The sequence below is a fragment of the Bombina bombina genome, chromosome 3 (assembly GCF_027579735.1).
Source record: "Bombina bombina isolate aBomBom1 chromosome 3, aBomBom1.pri, whole genome shotgun sequence".
Classification (NCBI taxonomy): domain Eukaryota; kingdom Metazoa; phylum Chordata; class Amphibia; order Anura; family Bombinatoridae; genus Bombina; species Bombina bombina.
In genome coordinates this window covers 976382789-976402515 of record NC_069501.1, presented here as the reverse complement: position 1 = coordinate 976402515, position 19727 = coordinate 976382789, and the positions used below count along the sequence as shown (strand labels likewise).

Genomic DNA, 19727 nt, shown 5'->3' with positions numbered 1-19727 from the left:
ATCTGATCTATCATGCAGATAAGGTAGTTCTGCGTACCAAACCTGGGTTTTTACCTAAGGTGGTATCTAATAAGAGTATCAATCAGGAGATTGTTGTTCCATCATTGTGTCCTAATCCTTCTTCAAAGAAGGAACGTCTATTACACAATCTTGACGTGGTTCGTGCTTTAAAGTATTATTTACAAGCTACTTAAGATTTTAGTCAAACATCTGCTTTGTTTGTTGTCTACTCTGGACAGAGGAGAGGCCAAAAGGCTTCGGCAACTTTCTTTTTGGCTAAGGAGTATAATACGCTTAGCTTATGAGACTGCTGGCCAGCAGCCTCCTGAAAGGATTACAGCTCATTCTACTAGAGCTGTGGCTTCCACATGGGCCTTTAAAAATGAGGCTTCTGTTGAACAGATTTGCAAGGCGGCGACTTGGTCTTCGCTTCATACCTTTTCAAAATTCTATAAATTTGATACTTTTGCTTCTTCGGAGGCTATTTTTGGGAGAAAGGTCTTACAGGCAGTGGTACCTTCCATTTAAGTACCTGCCTTGTCCCTCCCTTTAGCTTCGGTATTGGTATCCCACAAGTAATGGATGATCCGTGGACTGGATACACCTTACAAGAGAACATAATTTATGCTTACCTGATAAATTTATTTCTCTTGTGGTGTATCCAGTCCACGGCCTGCCCTGTCATTTTAAGGCAGGTATTTTTTAATTTTAAACTACAGTCACCACTGCACCCTATGGTTTCTCCTTTCTCTGCTTGTCTTCGGTCGAATGACTAGATATGGCAGTTAGGGGAGGAGCTATATAGCAGCTCTGCTGTGGGTGATCCTCTTGCAACTTCCTGTTGGGAAGGAGAATATCCCACAAGTAATGGATGATCCATGGACTGGATACACCACAAAAGAAATAAATTTATCAGGTAAGCATAAATTTATGTTTTTCATCTGCAAACCCTTAATATCTTAAAAAGCATTTGGGCACTAGTTATTATTGAGGATATTTCAGTTAAATGTTGGGGTCCTGTATATTTGCTGCTTATAATTATTTTGAAGTTTAAAACGTATTCATTCCCTAAATGTTTAATTTTTGTTGATGGACAAAATGTAATTTCTTTCATGTAATTGGCCAGAGTCCATGAGCTAGTGACGTATGGGATATACATTCCTACCAGGAGGGGCAAAGTTTCCCAAACCTCAAAATGCCTATAAATACACCCCTCACCACACCCACAATTCAGTTTTACAAACTTTGCCTCCGATGGAGGTGGTGAAGTAAGTTTGTGCTAGATTCTACGTTGATATGCGCTCCGCAGCAAGTTGGAGCCCGGTTTTCCTCTCAGCGTGCAGTGAATGTCAGAGGGATGTGAGGAGAGTATGATCTCCTTCTACGGGGTCTATTTCATAGGTTCTCTGTTATCGGTCGTAGAGATTCATCTCTTACCTCCCTTTTCAGATCGACGATATACTCTTATATATACCATTACCTCTGCTGATTCTCGTTTCAGTACTGGTTTGGCTTTCTACAAACATGTAGATGAGTGTCCTGGGGTAAGTAAATCTTATTTTCTGTGACACTCTAAGCTATGGTTGGGCACTTTGAATACATATATTTAGAACTTTATAAACAAACATTTATTTGCCTTGACTCAGAATGTTCAACTTTCCTTATTTTTCAGACAGTCAGTTTCATATTTGGGATAATGCATTTGATTTAATCATTTTTTCTTACCTTCAAAAATTTGACTTTTTCCCTGTGGGCTGTTAGGCTCGCGGGGGCTGAAAATGCTTCATTTTATTGCGTCATTCTTGGCGCTGACTTTTTTGGCGCAAAAATTCTTTTTCCGTTTCCGGCGTCATACGTGTCGCCGGAAGTTGCGTCATTTTTTGACGTTATTTTGCGCCAAAAATGTCGGCGTTCCGGATGTGGCGTCATTTTTGGCGCCAAAAGCATTTAGGCGCCAAATAATGTGGGCGTCTTATTTGGTGCTAAAAAATATGGGCGTCTCTTTTGTTTCCACATTATTTAAGTCTCATTTTTCATTGCTTCTGGTTGCTAGAAGCTTGTTCTTTGGCATTTTTTCCCATTCCTGAAACTGTCATTTAAGGAATTTGATCAATTTTGCTTTATATGTTGTTTTTTCTCTTACATATTGCAAGATGTCTCACGTTGCATCTGAGTCAGAAGATACTACAGGAAAATCGCTGTCTAGTGCTGGATCTACCAAAGCTAAGTGTATCTGCTGTAAACTTTTGGTAGCTATTTCTCCGGCTGTTGTTTGTATTAATTGTCATGACAAACTTGTTAATGCAGATAATATTTCCTTTAGTAAAGTACCATTGTCTGTTGCAGTTCCTTCAACATCTAAGGTGCAGAATGTTCCTGATAACATAAGAGATTTTGTTTCTGAATCCATCAAGAAGGCTATGTCTGTTATTTCTCCTTCTAGTAAACGTAAAAAATCTTTTAAAACTCCTCTCCCTACAGATGAATTTTTAAATGAACATCATCATTCTGATTCTGATGATTCTTCTGGTTCAGAGGATTCTGTTTCAGAGATTGATGCTGATAAATCTTCATATTTATTTAAAATGGAATTTATTCGTTCTTTACTTAAAGAAGTACTAATTGCTTTAGAAATAGAGGATTCTGGTCCTCTTGATACTAATTCTAAACGTTTAGATAAGGTATTTAAATCTCCTGTGGTTATTCCAGAATTTTTTCCTGTTCCTAATGCTATTTCTGCAGTAATTTCCAAAGAATGGGATAAATTGGGTAATTCATTTACTCCTTCTAAACGTTTTAAGCAATTATATCCTGTACCGTCTGACAGGTTAGAATTTTGGGACAAAATCCCTAAAGTTGATGGGGCTATTTCTACCCTTGCTAAACGTACTACCATTCCTACGTCAGATGGTACTTCGTTTAAAGATCCTTTAGATAGGAAATTGAATCCTTTCTAAGAAAAGCTTATCTGTGTTCAGGTAATCTTCTTAGACCTGCTATATCATTGGCTGATGTTGCTGCAGCTTCAACTTTTTGGTTGGAAACTTTAGCGCAACAAGTAACAAATCATGATTCTCATGATATTATTATTCTTCTTCAGCATGCTAATAATTTTATCTGTGATGCCATTTTTGATATTATCAGAGTTGATGTCAGGTTTATGTCTCTAGCTATTTTAGCTAGAAGAGCTTTATGGCTTAAGACTTGGAATGCTGATATGGCTTCTAAATCAACTCTACTTTCCATTTCTTTCCAGGGTAACAAATTATTTGGTTCTCAGTTGGATTCTATTATCTCAACTGTTACTGGTGGGAAAGGAACTTTTTTACCACAGGATAAAAAATCTAAGGGTAAAAACAGGGCTAATAATCGTTTTCGTTCCTTTCATTTCAACAAAGAACAAAAGCCTGATCCTTCATCCTCAGGAGCAGTTTCAGTTTGGAAACCATCTCCAGTCTGGAATAAATCCAAGCCTGCTAGAAAGGCAAAGCCTGCTTCTAAGTCCACATGAAGGTGCGGCCCTCATTCCAGCTCAGCTGGTAGGGGGCAGGTTACGTTTTTTCAAAGAAATTTGGATCAATTCTGTTCACAATCTTTGGATTCAGAACATTGTTTCAGAAGGGTACAGAATTGGTTTCAAGATGAGACCTCCTGCAAAGAGATTTTTTTCTTTCCCGTGTCCCAGTAAATCCAGTGAAAGCTCAAGCATTTCTGAATTGTGTTTCAGATCTAGAGTTGGCTGGAGTAATTATGCCAGTTCCAGTTCCGGAACAGGGGATGGGGTTTTATTCAAATCTCTTCATTGTACCAAAGAAGGAGAATTCCTTCAGACCAGTTCTGGATCTAAAAATATTGAATCGTTATGTAAGGATACCAACGTTCAAGATGGTAACTGTAAGGACTATCTTGCCTTTTGTTCAGCAAGGGAATTATATGTCCACAATAGATTTACAGGATGCATATCTGCATATTCCGATTCATCCAGATCATTATCAGTTCCTGAGATTCTCTTTTCTGGACAAGCATTACCAGTTTGTGGCTCTACCGTTCGGCCTAGCTACAGCTCCAAGAATTTTTACAAAGGTTCTCGGTGCCCTTCTGTCTGTAATCAGAGAACAGGGTATTGTGGTATTTCCTTATTTGGACGATATCTTGGTACTTGCTCAGTCTTTACATTTAGCAGAATCTCATACGAATCGACTTGTGTTGTTTCTTCAAAATCATGGTTGGAGGATCAATTTACCAAAAAGTTCATTGATTCCTCAGACAAGGGTAACCTTTCTGGGTTTCCGGATAGATTCAGTGTCCATGACTCTGTCTTTAACAGACAAGAGACGTCTAAAATTGATTTCAGCTTGTCGAAACCTTCAGTCACAATCATTCCCTTCGGTAGCCTTATGCATGGAAATTCTAGGTCTTATGACTGCTGCATCGGACGCGATCCCCTTTGCTCGTTTTCACATGCGACCTCTTCAGCTCTGTATGCTGAATAAATGGTGCAAGGATTACACAAAGATATCTCAATTAATATCTTTAAAACCGATTGTTCGACACTCTCTAACGTGGTGGACAGATCACCATCGTTTAATTCAGGGGGCTTCTTTTGTGCTTCCGACCTGGACTGTAATTTCAACAGATGCAAGTCTCACAGGTTGGGGAGCTGTGTGGGGATCTCTGACGGCACAAGGAGTTTGGGAATCTCAGGAGGTGAGATTACCGATCAATATTTTGGAACTCCGTGCAATTTTCAGAGCTCTTCAGTTTTGGCCTCTTCTGAAGAGAGAATCGTTCATTTGTTTTCAGACAGACAATGTCACAACTGTGGCATACATCAATCATCAAGGAGGGACTCACAGTCCTCTGGCTATGAAAGAAGTATCTCGAATTTTGGTTTGGGCGGAATCCAGCTCCTGTCTAATCTCTGCGGTTCATATCCCAGGTGTAGACAATTGGGAAGCGGATTATCTCAGTCGCCAAACGTTGCATCCGGGCGAATGGTCTCTTCACCCAGAGGTATTTCTTCAGATTGTTCAAAGGTGGGAACTTCCAGAAATAGATCTGATGGCGTCTCATCTAAACAAGAAACTTCCCAGATATCTGTCCAGATCCCGGGATCCTCAGGCGGAAGCAGTGGATGCATTATCACTTCCTTGGAAGTATCATCCTGCCTATATCTTTCCGCCTCTAGTTCTTCTTCCAAGAGTAATCTCCAAGATTCTGAAGGAATGCTCGTTTGTTCTGCTGGTAGCTCCGGCATGGCCTCACAGGTTTTGGTATGCGGATTTTGTCCGGATGGCCTCTTGCCAACCGTGGACTCTTCCGTTAAGACCAGACCTTCTGTCACAAGGTCCTTTTTTCCATCAGGATCTGAAATCCTTAAATTTAAAGGTATGGAGATTGAATGCTTGATTCTTGGTCAAAGAGGTTTCTCTGACTCTGTGATTAATACTATGTTACAGGCTCGTAAATCTGTATCTAGAGAGATATATTATAGAGTCTGGAAGACTTATATTTCTTGGTGTCTTTCTCATCATTTTTCTTGGCATTCTTTTAGAATACCGAGAATTTTACAGTTTCTTCAGGATGGTTTAGATAAGGGTTTGTCTGCAAGTTCCTTGAAAGGACAAATCTCTGCTCTTTCTGTTCTTTTCCACAGAAAGATTGCTATTCTTCCTGATATTCATTGTTTTGTACAAGCTTTGGTTCGTATAAAACCTGTCATTAAGTCTATTTCTCCTCCTTGGAGTTTGAATTTGGTTCTGGGAACTCTCCAAGCTCCTCCCTTTGAACCTATGCATTCATTGGACATTAAATTACTTTCTTGGAAAGTTTTGTTCCTTTTGGCCATCTCTTCTGCCAGAAGAGTTTCTGAATTATCTGCTCTTTCTTGTGAGTCTCCTTTTCTGATTTTTCATCAGGATAAGGCGGTGTTGCGAACTTCTTTTGAATTTTTACCTAAAGTTGTGAATTCCAACAACATTAGTAGAGAAATTGTGGTTCCTTCATTATGTCCTAATCCTAAGAATTCTAAGGAGAAATCATTGCATTCTTTGGATGTTGTTAGAGCTTTGAAATATTATGTTGAAGCTACTAAATCTTTCCGAAAGACTTCTAGTCTATTTGTTATCTTTTCCGGTTCTAGAAAAGGCCAGAAAGCTTCTATTTCTTTGGCATCTTGGTTGAAATCTTTAATTAATCTTGCCTATGTTGAGTCGGGTAAAACTCCGCCTCAGAGGATTACAGCTCATTCTACCAGGTCAGTTTCTACTTCCTGGGCGTTTAGGAATGAAGCTTCGGTTGATCAGATTTGCAAAGCAGCAACTTGGTCCTCTTTGCATACTTTTACTAAATTCTACCTTTTTGATGTATTTTCTTCTTCTGAAGCAGTTTTTGGTAGAAAAGTACTTCAGGCTGCGGTTTCAGTCTGAATCTTCTGCTTATGTTTTTCATTAAACTTTATTTTGGGTGTGGATTATTTTCAGCGGGAATTGGCTGTCTTTATTTTATCCCTCCCTCTCTAGTGACTCTTGTGTGGAAAGATCCACATCTTGGGTAATCATTATCCCATACGTCACTAGCTCATGGACTCTTGCTAATTACATGAAAGAAAACATAATTTATGTAAGAACTTACCTGATAAATTCATTTCTTTCACTTTAGCAAGAGTCCATGAGGCCCGCCCTTTTTTTGTGGTGGTTATGATTTTTGTATAAAGCACAATTATTCCAATTCCTTATTTTATATTCTTTCGCACTTTTTTATCACCCCACTTCTTGGCTATTCGTTAAACTGAATTGTGGGTGTGGTTAGGGGTGTATTTATAGGCATTTTGAGGTTTGGGAAACTTTGCCCCTCCTGGTAGGAATGTATATCCCATACGTCACTAGCTCATGGACTCTTGCTAATATGAAAGAAATGAATTTATCAGGTAAGTTCTTACATAAATTATGTTTTCTGATTTCTACTATACAGGTGGTGAGAGTCCCACGATCCATTACTACTGGGAATTACTCTTCCTTACCACAAGAGCTCTATAAAATCCCTCCCACCTCACATGTACCTAAGTCTTTACTTTGCCTCTTGGTCGAAGAATAAAGATGTGCATTTGATTCTTCAGAGAGAGGCGTTCTCAGTCTATATTGATGCCCGGTTTTCCCTCAGAGTATAGTGGTTCCTTATTTCGTCTCATGGGAAACCTATCACAGACCCTCCATATTTGGTCGCAGGGACTTTTTTTGCCTCCTTGTATAGTATATACAATATACTTTTATTCCATAACCTCTGCTGATATGTTTCAGTACTGGTTTGTACCTGTAATTGGTGTTTTTTTATTTTTTTTATTTTTTTATTTTTTTTTTAAAAAAAAGCTACTTTAAGAGATAGTTAGTTGTTTCCATTCCTCAAGAGCTTTTTTTTTTTTTTTTAACGGACTATTGAAACATAAAAGGTTGTAAATTACAATATGGGAGATGCAGCTCCCTCTTGGAATGACAAGGTCAGTTACATTTTTACAAGTTAATAGTAGGTAAACATGAAATAAACAAAGATACCCTCCCTCCGATTTCAGAAGAATAACAGGAAATATACGTAGGGGTGAGTAGCTAGGTAGAGGGGGGAAAGGGTGTTAAAGGGAGTGGGGGAGAAAGAAAAGAAAGTTGCTCAGTTATTTAACTCATATCACATCTACCCGATTGAATGTACACTGCTCTTGGATATTATAGTGTTTTCGATTCCAGTTTATGGGATGTGTTTTTAAGTTAATGCTCCCACATGTCTGACATTTCTGCGTATATGTCCATCTTATTATTTTTGATATAGTAGTATTCCTCAAGTACCAGGAACTCAGAGACCCTATGGGCCCACATTTCCAGAGTTGGGGCCATTTTGCTTTTCCAATTCTTCGCTATTAAGAATTTTATACTGTTTGTCATTACATTGAATAGTTGTTTATGGGGTTTGTGCTTAATTTTGGGCGGCTTGCACAACAGCCAAATCGATGGGTCCAAAAAGGAATTGGGTTTCTAAAATCAATTCTTTTTCTGCTTTGATTAATCTCCAAAAGGTTTGGACTGAATTGCCACCACATATGAGCCATGCTGCTGCCTCTATGGCCACATCTCCAGCATTGATTAGATCTGAGGTGGTATAAGATTCCTCAAGAGCTTTTTAACCCTTTTTTGTCGGGGTTAACGTGTCTACATCAGAACAACTGTTCCGATGTAAACAAATTGAAATCTCGCGATTGTGCACGTGATCATGATATTTCAATGATGAGATCGCGTTAGGGGGCAATCCCTATGATGCTAGGCACGCCCTCCAGACCGCGATCCCATCAGGGAAGCGCCAGTAGCTTCAGGTAAGCCAAGTGGTTAGGATGTTTTATTCCGTCCTTCGGTGCTTAAAGCCCAGCAAAATTTAGACGGAATACAACGCCCTAACAGCGTTAAAAGGTTAAAGGGTTATAGTGTTTATTGCTTTGCATTGTCAATGCTGTAATGGAGTTGTCTGATTGTCCCTAAATCTACCTTGGAAGCAGAGTCTCCTGAACACTTTCCTACTATGATTAAGTGTTGTCATTGTAAAGAAGCTGAGGTCTCTCCTCCAGCTTATTTGTGGGATTCATGTTTAAAAATGTTAATGCATTCAAACCAACCAATTGCTGCTTCTGTTGGTATTACTGCTTCTTCTGTTTGTTCATTACAGGAGAATGCTACTGTTTTACCAACCAGTGTGAAGAATCTCATCAAAGTAGCTTTTTCTGAAACACTGGCTGCTCTCCTGCCTTCATGTAAACTTAAAGGGTCAGTTCAGAATTTACCTTTTATTAGTACCATATTTCCTGAAGCCTGTGATACTGTTGTGTCTTCAGAAGGTTAGATTTCATCTGGTGACGAGTCTTCTTCTGATGTTGAACCTGATACTTCCTCTTTTTTTTTAATAAAATTTAACATATTCATTCTCTTTTGGAAGAGGTTTTACGTCAGTGGTTAAAGATTCTAAGGTTTCTGAAGATAAGCCTTGTAATAGTTTACATTCATTTTTCAAACATTCTTAGGTATTTTCTATCCCTGATGCTGTTTGACATGATTTCTAGGGAATGGTCTAAGCCATGTAATTAATTTAATCCTTCTGCAAGGTTTAAAAAGTTATATAGTTTACCTGATGCTAATGTTGAATTGTGGGGAACTGTTCCTAAAGTTGACAGGGCTATTTCCACTCTGGCTAAGCAGAAATAAATTCCTGCCTAGTCTCTGTGATTCATATTCTAAATGAACTGGGAAGCAGACATTTTCAGTCGTCAATCTCTACATCCAGGGGAGTGGTCTCTTCACGAGGATGTGTTCAATCAGATTGTGGGTCTCCCAGAGATAGGTATAATGGCTTCTTGTTTGATCAACAAACTTCCCATGTACTTTGCGAGGTCCAAGGACCCTCATGCAGAGTTTGTGGATGATGTAGTAGCTCCTTGGTCATTCCAGCTTGCTTATTTGTTTCCTCCTCTGGTACTCTTCCCAGAGTGATTTCAAAGATAAGCCTAGAGAAATCTTCAGTAATTTTGATTGCCCCAGCTTGGCCTTGCAGGCTTTGGTATGTAGAACTTCTTTTTTTTTTTTTAAAGATGTCCAGCTGCCCTCCTTGGCCTCTTCCTCTTCGGTCTGACCTTTTGTCTCAAGATCCGTTTTTTCCATCTGGATTTCAGGTCTCTAAACTTGATGGCATGGAAATTGAATGGTTAGTTCTTAGATATAGCAAATTCTCTAATTCGGTGGTTGAAACCTTAATTTAGGTTCGTAAGCCTGTAACTAGGAAGACTTATCATAAGGTCTGGAAGGCTTTATTTCTTGGTGTATAGATCATGGGATTTTCCTGGTATTTTTTTAGAATTCCTAGGATTTTTCAGTTCTTACAGGATGGTCTGGATAAGGGTCTATCTGCCAGTTATCTTTAGCGGCAGATTTCTTCCCTTTAAGTTTTATTTCTTAGGATAATTTTCTTTCCTAAGACATGGATAGTCCACAACGTCATTCCAATTACTAGTGGGATATTCACTCCTGGCCAGCAGGAGGAGGCAAAGAGCACCACAGCAAAGCTGTTAAAGGGACACTCAAGTCAAAATTAAACATTCAGACATATCATGCAATTTTATACAACTTTCCAATTTGCTTCCATTAACAAAATGTGCATTTGTGATTGGCTGATGGCTGTCACATGATACAGGGGGAGTGGAAATAGACATAACTGCAATGTATTTAAAAAAAAATCTACTAATTTGAAGTTCAGACTAAGTGCTATTGCATTGTCTTCTTATCATGCATTTGTTGATTATGTAAATCTACTGTATTGACTGGTCCTTTAAGTGTCACTTCACTTACCCATAACCCCCAGTCATTCTCTTTGCCTCTATCAATGGATATCTTCTGCTAGAAGAGTTTCTGAACTCTCAGCTTTGCAGTGTGATTCGCCTTTCCTTATTTTTCATGTGGATAAGGCTGTCCTTCGTACTAAATTAGGGTTTCTCCCTAAGGTGGTTTCGGATAGAAATATTAATCAGGAAATTGTTGTTCCGTCTTTGTCCTAAACCTTCTCATAAGGAATGTCTGTTGCACAACTTGGATGTGGTGCGCTCCCTAAAATTCTACCTAGGGGCTACTAAGTATTTTCGCCAATCATCTGCCCTGTTTGTTTCTCTGGAAAGTGTAAAGAAGGCTACTGCTACTACTTTCCCTCTGGTTGAGAAGTATGATTTGTTTTGCTTACGAGACTGCTGGTCAGCTGCCTCCTGAGAGAATTACAGCTCCTTCCACTAGGGCTGTCTCCTCTTCGTGGGCTTTCAAAAATGAAGATTCTGTGGAACAGATTTGCAAGGCTGCAACTTGGTCCTTTCTGCATAGATTTTTCCAAATTCTACAAATTTGATACTTTTGCCTCGGCTGAGGCTTCTTTTGGGAGAAAGGTTCTTCAAGTGGTGGTGCCTTCTGTTTAGGCCTGCCTGTCTTGTTCTCCCTCCCTATTCATTCTGTGTCCTCTAGCTTTGGTATTGGTTCCCACTAGTAATTGGAATGATGTTGTGGGCTCTCCATGTCTTAGGAAAGAAAATGGAATTTATGCTTACCTGATACATTTCTTTCTTTTCAGACCTGGACAGTCGACAACCCCACCCTTCAGATTAGACATTTTTTATTAAAGGAACAGTAAACACAGTAGATTTGCATAATCAACAAATGCAAGAAAACATGACAATACAATAGTATTTACTGATTTCAAATAAGTAGTAGATTTTTTTCTAACCATTTTCAAACTTATGTATATTTCCATTCCCCCTGTACCATGTGATAGCAATCAGCCAATCACAAATGCATATACGTAGTGTCTGTGAATTCTTGCACATGCTCAGTAGGAGCTGGTGACTCAAAAAGTGTAAATATAAAAGAATGTGCACATTTTTTTTTAATGGAAGTAAATTGGAAAGTTGTTTAAAATTACAGGCTTTATCTGAGTCATGAAAATTTAATTTCTCCAACATAGGTGTGTCCGGTCCACGGCGTCATCCTTACTTGTGGGATATTCTCTTCCCCAACAGGAAATGGCAAAGAGCCCAGCAAAGCTGGTCACATGATCCCTCCTAGGCTCCGCCTTCCCCAGTCATTCTCTTTGCCGTTGCACAGGCAACATCTCCACGGAGATGGCTCAGAGTTTTTTGGTGTTTAAATGTAGTTTTTATTCTTCTATCAAGAGTTTGTTATTTTAAAATAGTGCTGGTATGTACTATTTACTCTGAAACAGAAAAGAGATGAAGATTTCTGTTTGTAAGAGGAAAATGATTTTAGCAACCGTTACTAAAATCGATGGCTGTTTCCACACAGGACTGTTGAGAGGAATTAACTTCAGTTGGGGGAAACAGTGAGCAGACTTTGGCTGCTTGAGGTATGACACATTTCTAACAAGACTTGGTAATGCTGGAAGCTGTCATTTTCCCTATGGGATCCGGTAAGCCATTTTCTTAATTTTCAATATAAGAATAAAAGGGCTTCACAAGGGCTTTAAAGACTGGTAGACATTTTTCTGGGCCAAAACGATTACTTTATAAGCATATTTAATGGTTTATAACTTTGGAGAGTTATTTTAATCTTGGGAATTTTGTTAAAAAAACGGCAGGCACTGTATTGGACACCTTTTTCACTGGGGGCCTTTTCTAGTCATAGGCAGAGCCTCATTTTCGTGCCACTAATGCGCAGTTGTTTTTGAGAAGCAAGGCATGCAGATGCATGTGTGAGGAGCTCAGATCCACTGAAAAAGCTTATTGAAGGCGTCATTTGGTATCGTATTCCCCTCTGGGCTTGGTTGGGTCTCAGCAAAGCAGATACCAGGGACTGTATAGGGGTTAAATGTAAAAATGGCTCCGGTTCCGTTATTTTAAGAGTTAAAGCTTTCAAATTTGGTGTGCAATACTTTTAAGGCTTTATGACACTGTGGTGAAATTTTGGTGAATTTTGAACATTTCCTTCATACTTTTGCGAATATTCAGTAAAAAAGTGTGTTCAGTTTAAAATTTAAAGAGACAGTAACGGTTTTATTTTAAAACGTTTTTTGTGCTTTGTTATCAAGTTTATGCCTATTAACATGTCTGAACTATCAGATAGACGATGTTCGGTATGTTCGGAAGCCAAGGTTCCTCTCCATTTAAATATATGTGATGATTGTGACAAACAAAGTAGGGACAATGATGCCACTGATAATAATGTTGCCCAAAATGATTCCTTAAGTGAGGGGAGTAAGCATGGTACTTCATCATCTCCTATGTCTACACCAGTCTTGCCCACTCAGGAGGTCCCTAGTGCATCTAGTGCGCCAATCCTCCTTACTATGCAACAATTAACGGCTGTAATGGATAATTCTATTAAAAACATTTTAGCCAAAATGCCCACTTATCAGCGAAAGCGCGACTGCTCTGTTTTAGATACTGAAGAGCATGAGGACGCTGATGATAATGGTTCTGACATGCCCTTACACCAGTCTGAAGGGGCTAGGGAGGTTTTGTCTGAGGGAGAAATTTCAGATTCAGGAAAAATTTCTCAACAAGCTGAACCTGACGTTATTACATTTAAATTTAAATTGGAACATCTCCGCGCTCTGCTTAAGGAGGTGTTATCTACTCTGGATGATTGTGACAATTTGGTCATTCCAGAGAAATTATGTAAGATGGACAGGTTCCTAGAGGTCCCGGTGCCCCCCGAAGCTTTTCCTATACCCAAGCGGGTGGCGGACATTGTAAATAAAGAATGGGAAAGGCCCGGCATACCTTTTGTCCCTCCCCCTATATTTAAGAAATTATTTCCTATGGTCGACCCCAGGAAGGACTTATGGCAGACAGTCCCCAAGGTCGAGGGGGCGGTTTCTACTCTAAACAAATGCACCACTATCCCTATAGAAGATAGTTGTGCTTTCAAAGATCCTATGGATAAAAAATTAGAGGGTTTGCTTAAAAAGATATTTGTTCAGCAAGGTTACCTTCTACAACCAATTTCATGCATTGTTCCTGTCACTACAGCAGCGTGTTTCTGGTTCGAGGAACTAGAAAAGTCGCTCAATCAAGCATCTTCTTATGAGGAGGTTATGGACAGAGTTCAAGCACTTAAGTTGGCTAACTCTTTTTTACCTTAGACGCCACTTTGCAATTAGCTAGATTAGCGGCGAAAAATTCAGGTTTTGCTATTGTGGCGCGCAGAGCGCTTTGGCTGAAGTCCTGGTCAGCGGATGTGTCCTCCAAGAACAGATTGCTTAACATCCCTTTCAAGGGGAAAACGCTGTTTGGCCCTGACTTGAAAGAGATTATTTCAGACATCACTGGGGGAAAGGGCCACGCCCTTCCGCAGGATAGGTCTTTTAAGGCTAAGAATAAAACTAATTTTCGTCCCTTTCGCAGAAACGGACCAGCCTCAAATTCTACATCCTCTAAGCAAGAGGGTAATTCTTCTCAAACCAAGCCAGCCTGGAGACCGATGCAAGGCTGGAACAAAGGTAAGCAGGCCAAGAAGCCCGCTACCAAGACAGCATGAGATGCTGGCCCCCGATCCGGGACCGGATCTGGTGGGGGGCAGACTCTCTCTCTTCGCTCAGGCTTGGGCAAGAGATGTTCAGGATCCTTGGGCGCTAGAAATAGTTTCTCAAGGTTATCTCCTGGAATTCAAGGAACTACCCCCAAGGGGAAGGTTCCACAGGTCTCAATTGTCTTCAGACCAAATAAAAAGACAGGCATTCTTACATTGTGTAGAAGACCTGTTAAAAATGGGAGTGATTCATCCTGTTCCATTAGGAGAACAAGGGATGGGGTTTTACTCCAATCTGTTCATAGTTCCCAAAAAAGAGGGAACATTCAGGCCAATTTTGGATCTCAAGATCCTAAACAAATTTCTCAAGGTCCCATCGTTCAAGATGGAAACCATTCGGACAATTCTTCCTACCATCCAGGAAGGTCAATTCATGACCACGGTGGATTTAAAGGATGCGTATCTACATATTCCTATCCACAAGGAACATCATCGGTTCCTAAGATTCGCCTTTCTGGACAAGCATTACCAGTTTGTGGCACTTCCATTCGGACTAGCCACTGCTCCAAGAATTTTCACAAAGGTACTAGGGTCCCTTCTAGCGGTGCTAAGGCCAAGGGGCATTGCAGTAGTACCCTACTTGGACGACATACTGATTCAAGCGTCGTCTCTGCCACAAGCAAAGGCTCATACGGACATTGTCCTAGCCTTTCTCAGATCTCACGGGTGGAAAGTGAACGTAGAAAAAAGTTCTCTATTCCCGTCAACAAGAGTTCCCTTCTTGGGAACAATAATAGATTCCTTGGAAATGAAGATTTTTCTGACAGAAGCCAGAAAATCAAAACTTCTAAGCTCTTGTCAAGTACTTCATTCTGTTCTTCTTCCTTCCATAGCGCAGTGCATGGAAGTAATAGGTTTGATGGTTGCGGCAATGGACATAGTTCCTTTTGCGCAAATTCATCTAAGACCATTACAACTGTGCATGCTCAGACAGTGGAATGGGGATTATACAGATTTGTCCCCGACGATCCAAGTAGATCAGAGGACCAGAGATTCACTCCGTTGGTGGCTGACCCTGGACAACCTGTCCCAAGGGATGAGCTTCAGAAGACCAGAGTGGGTCATTGTAACGACCGACGCCAGCCTGGTGGGCTGGGGCGCGGTCTGGAAACACCTGAAAGCTCAGGGTCTATGGTCTCGGGAAGAATCTCTTCTCCCGATAAACATTCTGGAACTGAGAGCGATATTCAATGCTCTCAAGGCTTGGCCTCAACTAGCAAAGGCCAAATTCATAAGGTTTCAATCAGACAACATGACGACTGTTGCATATATCAACCATCAGGGGGGAACAAGGAGTTCCCTGGCGATGGAAGAAGTGACCAAAGTAATTCAATGGGCGGAGCTTCACTCCTGCCACTTGTCTGCAATCCACATCCCAGGAGTGGTAAATTGGGAAGCGGATTTTCTGAGTCGTCAGACATTTCATCCGGGGGAGTGGGAACTCCATCCGGAAATCTTTGCCCAAATAACTCAATTATGGGGCATTCCAGACATGGATCTGATGGCGTCTCGTCAGAACTTCAAGGTTCCTTGCTACGGGTCCAGATCCAGGGATCCCAAGGCGACTCTAGTAGATGCACTAGTAGCGCCCTGGACCTTCAACCTAGCTTATGTGTTCCCACCGTTTCCTCTCATTCCCAGGCTGGTAGCCAGGATCAATCAGGAGAGGGCTTCGGTGATCTTGATAGCTCCTGCCTGGCCACGCAGAACTTGGTATGCAGACCTGGTGAATATGTCATCGGCTCCACCATGGAAGCTACCTTTGAGACGGGACCTTCTTGTTCAAGGTCCGTTCGAACACCCGAATCTGGCATCACTCCAACTGACTGCTTGGAGATTGAACGCTTGATTTTATCAAAGCGTGGGTTCTCAGATTCTGTCATTGATACTCTTATTCAGGCTAGAAAGCCTGTAACTAGAAAAATTTACCATAAAGTATGGAAGAAATATATCTGTTGGTGCGAATCGAAAGGATTCCCATGGAACAGGGTAAAAATTCCTAAGATTCTATCCTTTCTACAAGAGGGTTTGGAGAAAGGATTATCTGCAAGTTCTTTGAAGGGACAGATTTCTGCTTTATCTGTTTTACTTCACAAGAAGCTGGCGGCTGTGCCAGATGTTCAGGCTTTTGTTCAGGCTCTGGTTAGAATCAAGCCTGTTTACAAACCTTTGACTCCTCCTTGGAGTCTCAATTTAGTTCTTTCAGTTCTTCAAGGGGTTCCGTTTGAACCCTTACATTCCGTAGATATTAAGTTATTATCTTGGAAAGTTTTGTTTTTGGTTGCAATTTCTTCTGCTAGAAGAGTTTCAGAGTTATCTGCTCTGCAGTGTTCTCCTCCTTATCTGGTGTTCCATGCAGATAAGGTGGTTTTGCGTACTAAACCTGGTTTTCTTCCGAAAGTTGTTTCTAACAAAAATATTAACCAGGAGATAGTTGTGCCTTCTTTGTGTCCGAATCCAGTTTCAAAGAAGGAACGTTTGTTGCACAATTTGGATGTAGTTCGTGCTCTAAAATTCTATTTAGAGGCTACAAAGGATTTCAGATAAACATCTTCCTTGTTTGTTTATTCTGGTAAAAGGAGAGGTCAAAAAGCAACTTCTACCTCTCTCTCTTTTTGGCTTAAAAGCATCATCAGATTGGCTTATGAGACTGCCGGACGGCAGCCTCCTGAAAGAATCACAGCTCATTCCACTAGGGCTGTGGCTTCCACATGGGCCTTCAAGAACGAGGCTTCTGTTGATCAGATATGTAAGGCAGCGACTTGGTCTTCACTGCACACTTTTACCAAATTTTACAAATTTGATACTTTTGCTTCTTCTGAGGCTATTTTTGGGAGAAAGATTTTGCAAACCGTGGTGCCTTCCATCTAGGTGACCTGATTTGCTCCCTCCCATCATCCGTGTCCTAAAGCTTTGGTATTGGTTCCCACAAGTAAGGATGACGCCGTGGACCGGACACACCTATGTTGGAGAAAACAGAATTTATGTTTACCTGATAAATTACTTTCTCCAACGGTGTGTCCGGCCCACGGCCCGCCCTGGTTTTTTAATCAGGTCTGATGATTTATTTTCTCTAACTACAGTCACCACGGTATCATATGATTTCTCCTATGCAAATATTCCTCCTTTACGTCGGTCGAATGACTGGGGAAGGCGGAGCCTAGGAGGGATCATGTGACCAGCTTTGCTGGGCTCTTTGCCATTTCCTGTTGGGGAAGAGAATATCCCACAAGTAAGGATGACGCCGTGGACCGGACACACCGTTGGAGAAAGTAATTTATCAGGTAAACATAAATTCTGTTTTTTCCTGAGTGTCCCTTTAAATCTCAGGCACCTCTACACCTTTGTGTTATCTTCTTTTTCCAATTCTCTTCGGCTGAATGACTGGGGGTATGGGTAAGGGAAGTGACACGTAACAGCTTTGCTGTGGTGCTCTTTGCCTCCTCCTTCTGGCCAGGAGTGAATATCCCACTAGTAATTGGAATGACGTTGTGGACTCTCCATGTTGTGGACTCTGACTGTTTATTATCTATTGTCTTGCATTTAGCATTGTGTTAGGCTAAATCTTAAATAACGCCCTGTGCCTGAACACAGTGCTATCTATATGGCTCACGTGTACTTTCTGTCTCTTTGTGTTGAAAAGAGATTTAAAAAGCATGTGATAAGAGGCAGCCCTCAAGTGCTTAGAAATTAGCATACGAGTCTGCCTAGGTTTAGTTTCAACTAAGAATACCAAGAGAAAAGGCAAATTTGATGATAAAAGTAAATTGGAAAGTTGATTAAAATTTCAAGTGCAATCTGAATAATAAAAGTTTAATTTTGACTAGACTGTCCATTTAAGCCTGTGATAAGCTATAACTTCTCCATGGAATCTTGACCTAGTGTTTTAAGGAGTTTGCTGGCTTCTTTTTGAACCTATGCATAAGGTAGATATTAAACTGCTCTCTTAAGGTTTTTATTCATTTTGGCTATCTCTTCGGCTAGAAGAGTTTAAGAGTTATCTGCTCTTTCTTGTGATTCTACTTAACTTGTTTTTTTTTTATCAATATTAAGGGAGTTTTACAGACTACTTTTGATCTTTTTTCCTAGTTTTATTTCTTTAGACATTAGCAGAAAAAATTATTGTCCCCATCCTAAAAATGCTTAAAGATATTTCATAATTTAGATGTTAGAGCATTGAACTATTATATTGATGCTACTAAGGATTTTATAAAGACTTTCAAGCTTGTTCATTCACTTTTCTGGTACAAGGAAAGGACAAAGTCTCTGCTGTTTCTTTGGCCTCTTGGTTGAAACTCTTGATTCACAAGGCTTACTTGGAGGTAGGTCAGCCTCCACTGCAATGGATTTCTGCTCATTTTGCTAGGTCAGTCGCCATTTCTTGGGCTTTCAAGAATGAGATTTCAGTTGACCAGACTTGCAAAGCAGCTATTTGGTCTTCTTTGCATACTAAATTCTACCATTTTTATGTTTTTGCTTCTTCTGAGGCAGCCTTTGCAGTTTTCTCAGCTTGATTTTCTCTTGCCTAATTTAATTTCTTTTTTTTTTTTACGTTTTTGTAGGGTTTTGGATTTTTTCTCAGTGAAAAAATGTTTTTTAAAATCCCTTGCTTTTTTTATAACTCGTGGACTCCATAGCTTGGGTATTAGTTCAAAGGAGTAACGGATTGTGTACGATCACCACCTATATGAAAGAATACATAACTTATGCTTACCTAATTAATTTAGTTTATGGTGGTGAGAGTCCATGAGACCATGTTTTTGGTTTTAGTATTTTCTTTAGTCCATTTTTTAAAAAATTTTTTCCCTGCTTCTTTTATTCCTTTCTCTTACCTTGTTTTGCTTGGCTATACATTAGACTGAGGTATATGTGAGATGGGAGGGGTTTTCTAGAGCTCTTGTTTTTTTGGAATCTTTGCCGCCTCCTAATAGTATGGAAGAGTAATTTCCAGAAGTAATGGATTGTGGACTGTGACCACCATAAAAAACTATTTGTTTACCTGATAAATTAATTTCATGCAAATAAGTATCCAAAGACAGCAGTACTTAGTGAAGAATAAAGTTGCATTGATTTTGAGAAATGGATTTCTCACAATAAATGCAACTTTATTCTCTCAAAATGCTGCTGTCGTTGGATATTTGTTGGAATAAATGGGAAAGTACAACATGCACTTTCATATTGCTTTGCTGCTGGACTGTATATATTTGTTTCAAAATTAATTTCATGTGCAGCCCTGGATATTTTATAAATATAAATTTCCTTTACTTATTATTTTTATAAATGGCAGAGCTGAATTAATAATTTTTTTTTGTCTTCTGTTGTACAGCAGGCAGAAAACCAAATCAACAAGCAGGTTAAAGTAGAAGGTGTACGAAAAACTGAGCGTCCAATGCTACAGCTTCAGATTCCAGGCAAACCTGGGTCTGGTGTTTCTGATTTTAGGACTGGAGTTTCAAGTGGATCTGAGCTTTTCAATAGCTCAGCAATGTCTACATCCTCAGACTTGTTTCTAAAGCCTTCATCAGCTAGTACTCCAGGGGCAGAATCTCCTAGTGATATTTTCTTTAAGTTGCCTCCTCAGTCTCCATCTCGGGAGCATTATCCAAGCTCTCCTGCTTA

At 40.1% G+C, this 19727-nt stretch overlaps 1 protein-coding gene across 3 annotated transcripts in view; it reads left to right on the top strand.

Annotated features, from left to right (window-relative positions):
* KMT2D (lysine methyltransferase 2D) overlaps positions 1-19727 on the top strand; it is a 948037-nt gene that overhangs the window by 149972 nt on the left and 778338 nt on the right. For all 3 annotated transcript variants that reach the window (XM_053708073.1, XM_053708075.1, XM_053708074.1), the window contains one exon: positions 19435-19727. This exon is cut by the window's right edge and continues 1447 nt beyond it. In XM_053708073.1, the coding sequence (XP_053564048.1) occupies positions 19435-19727 (293 nt within the window). The remainder of the gene's footprint in view (positions 1-19434) is intronic.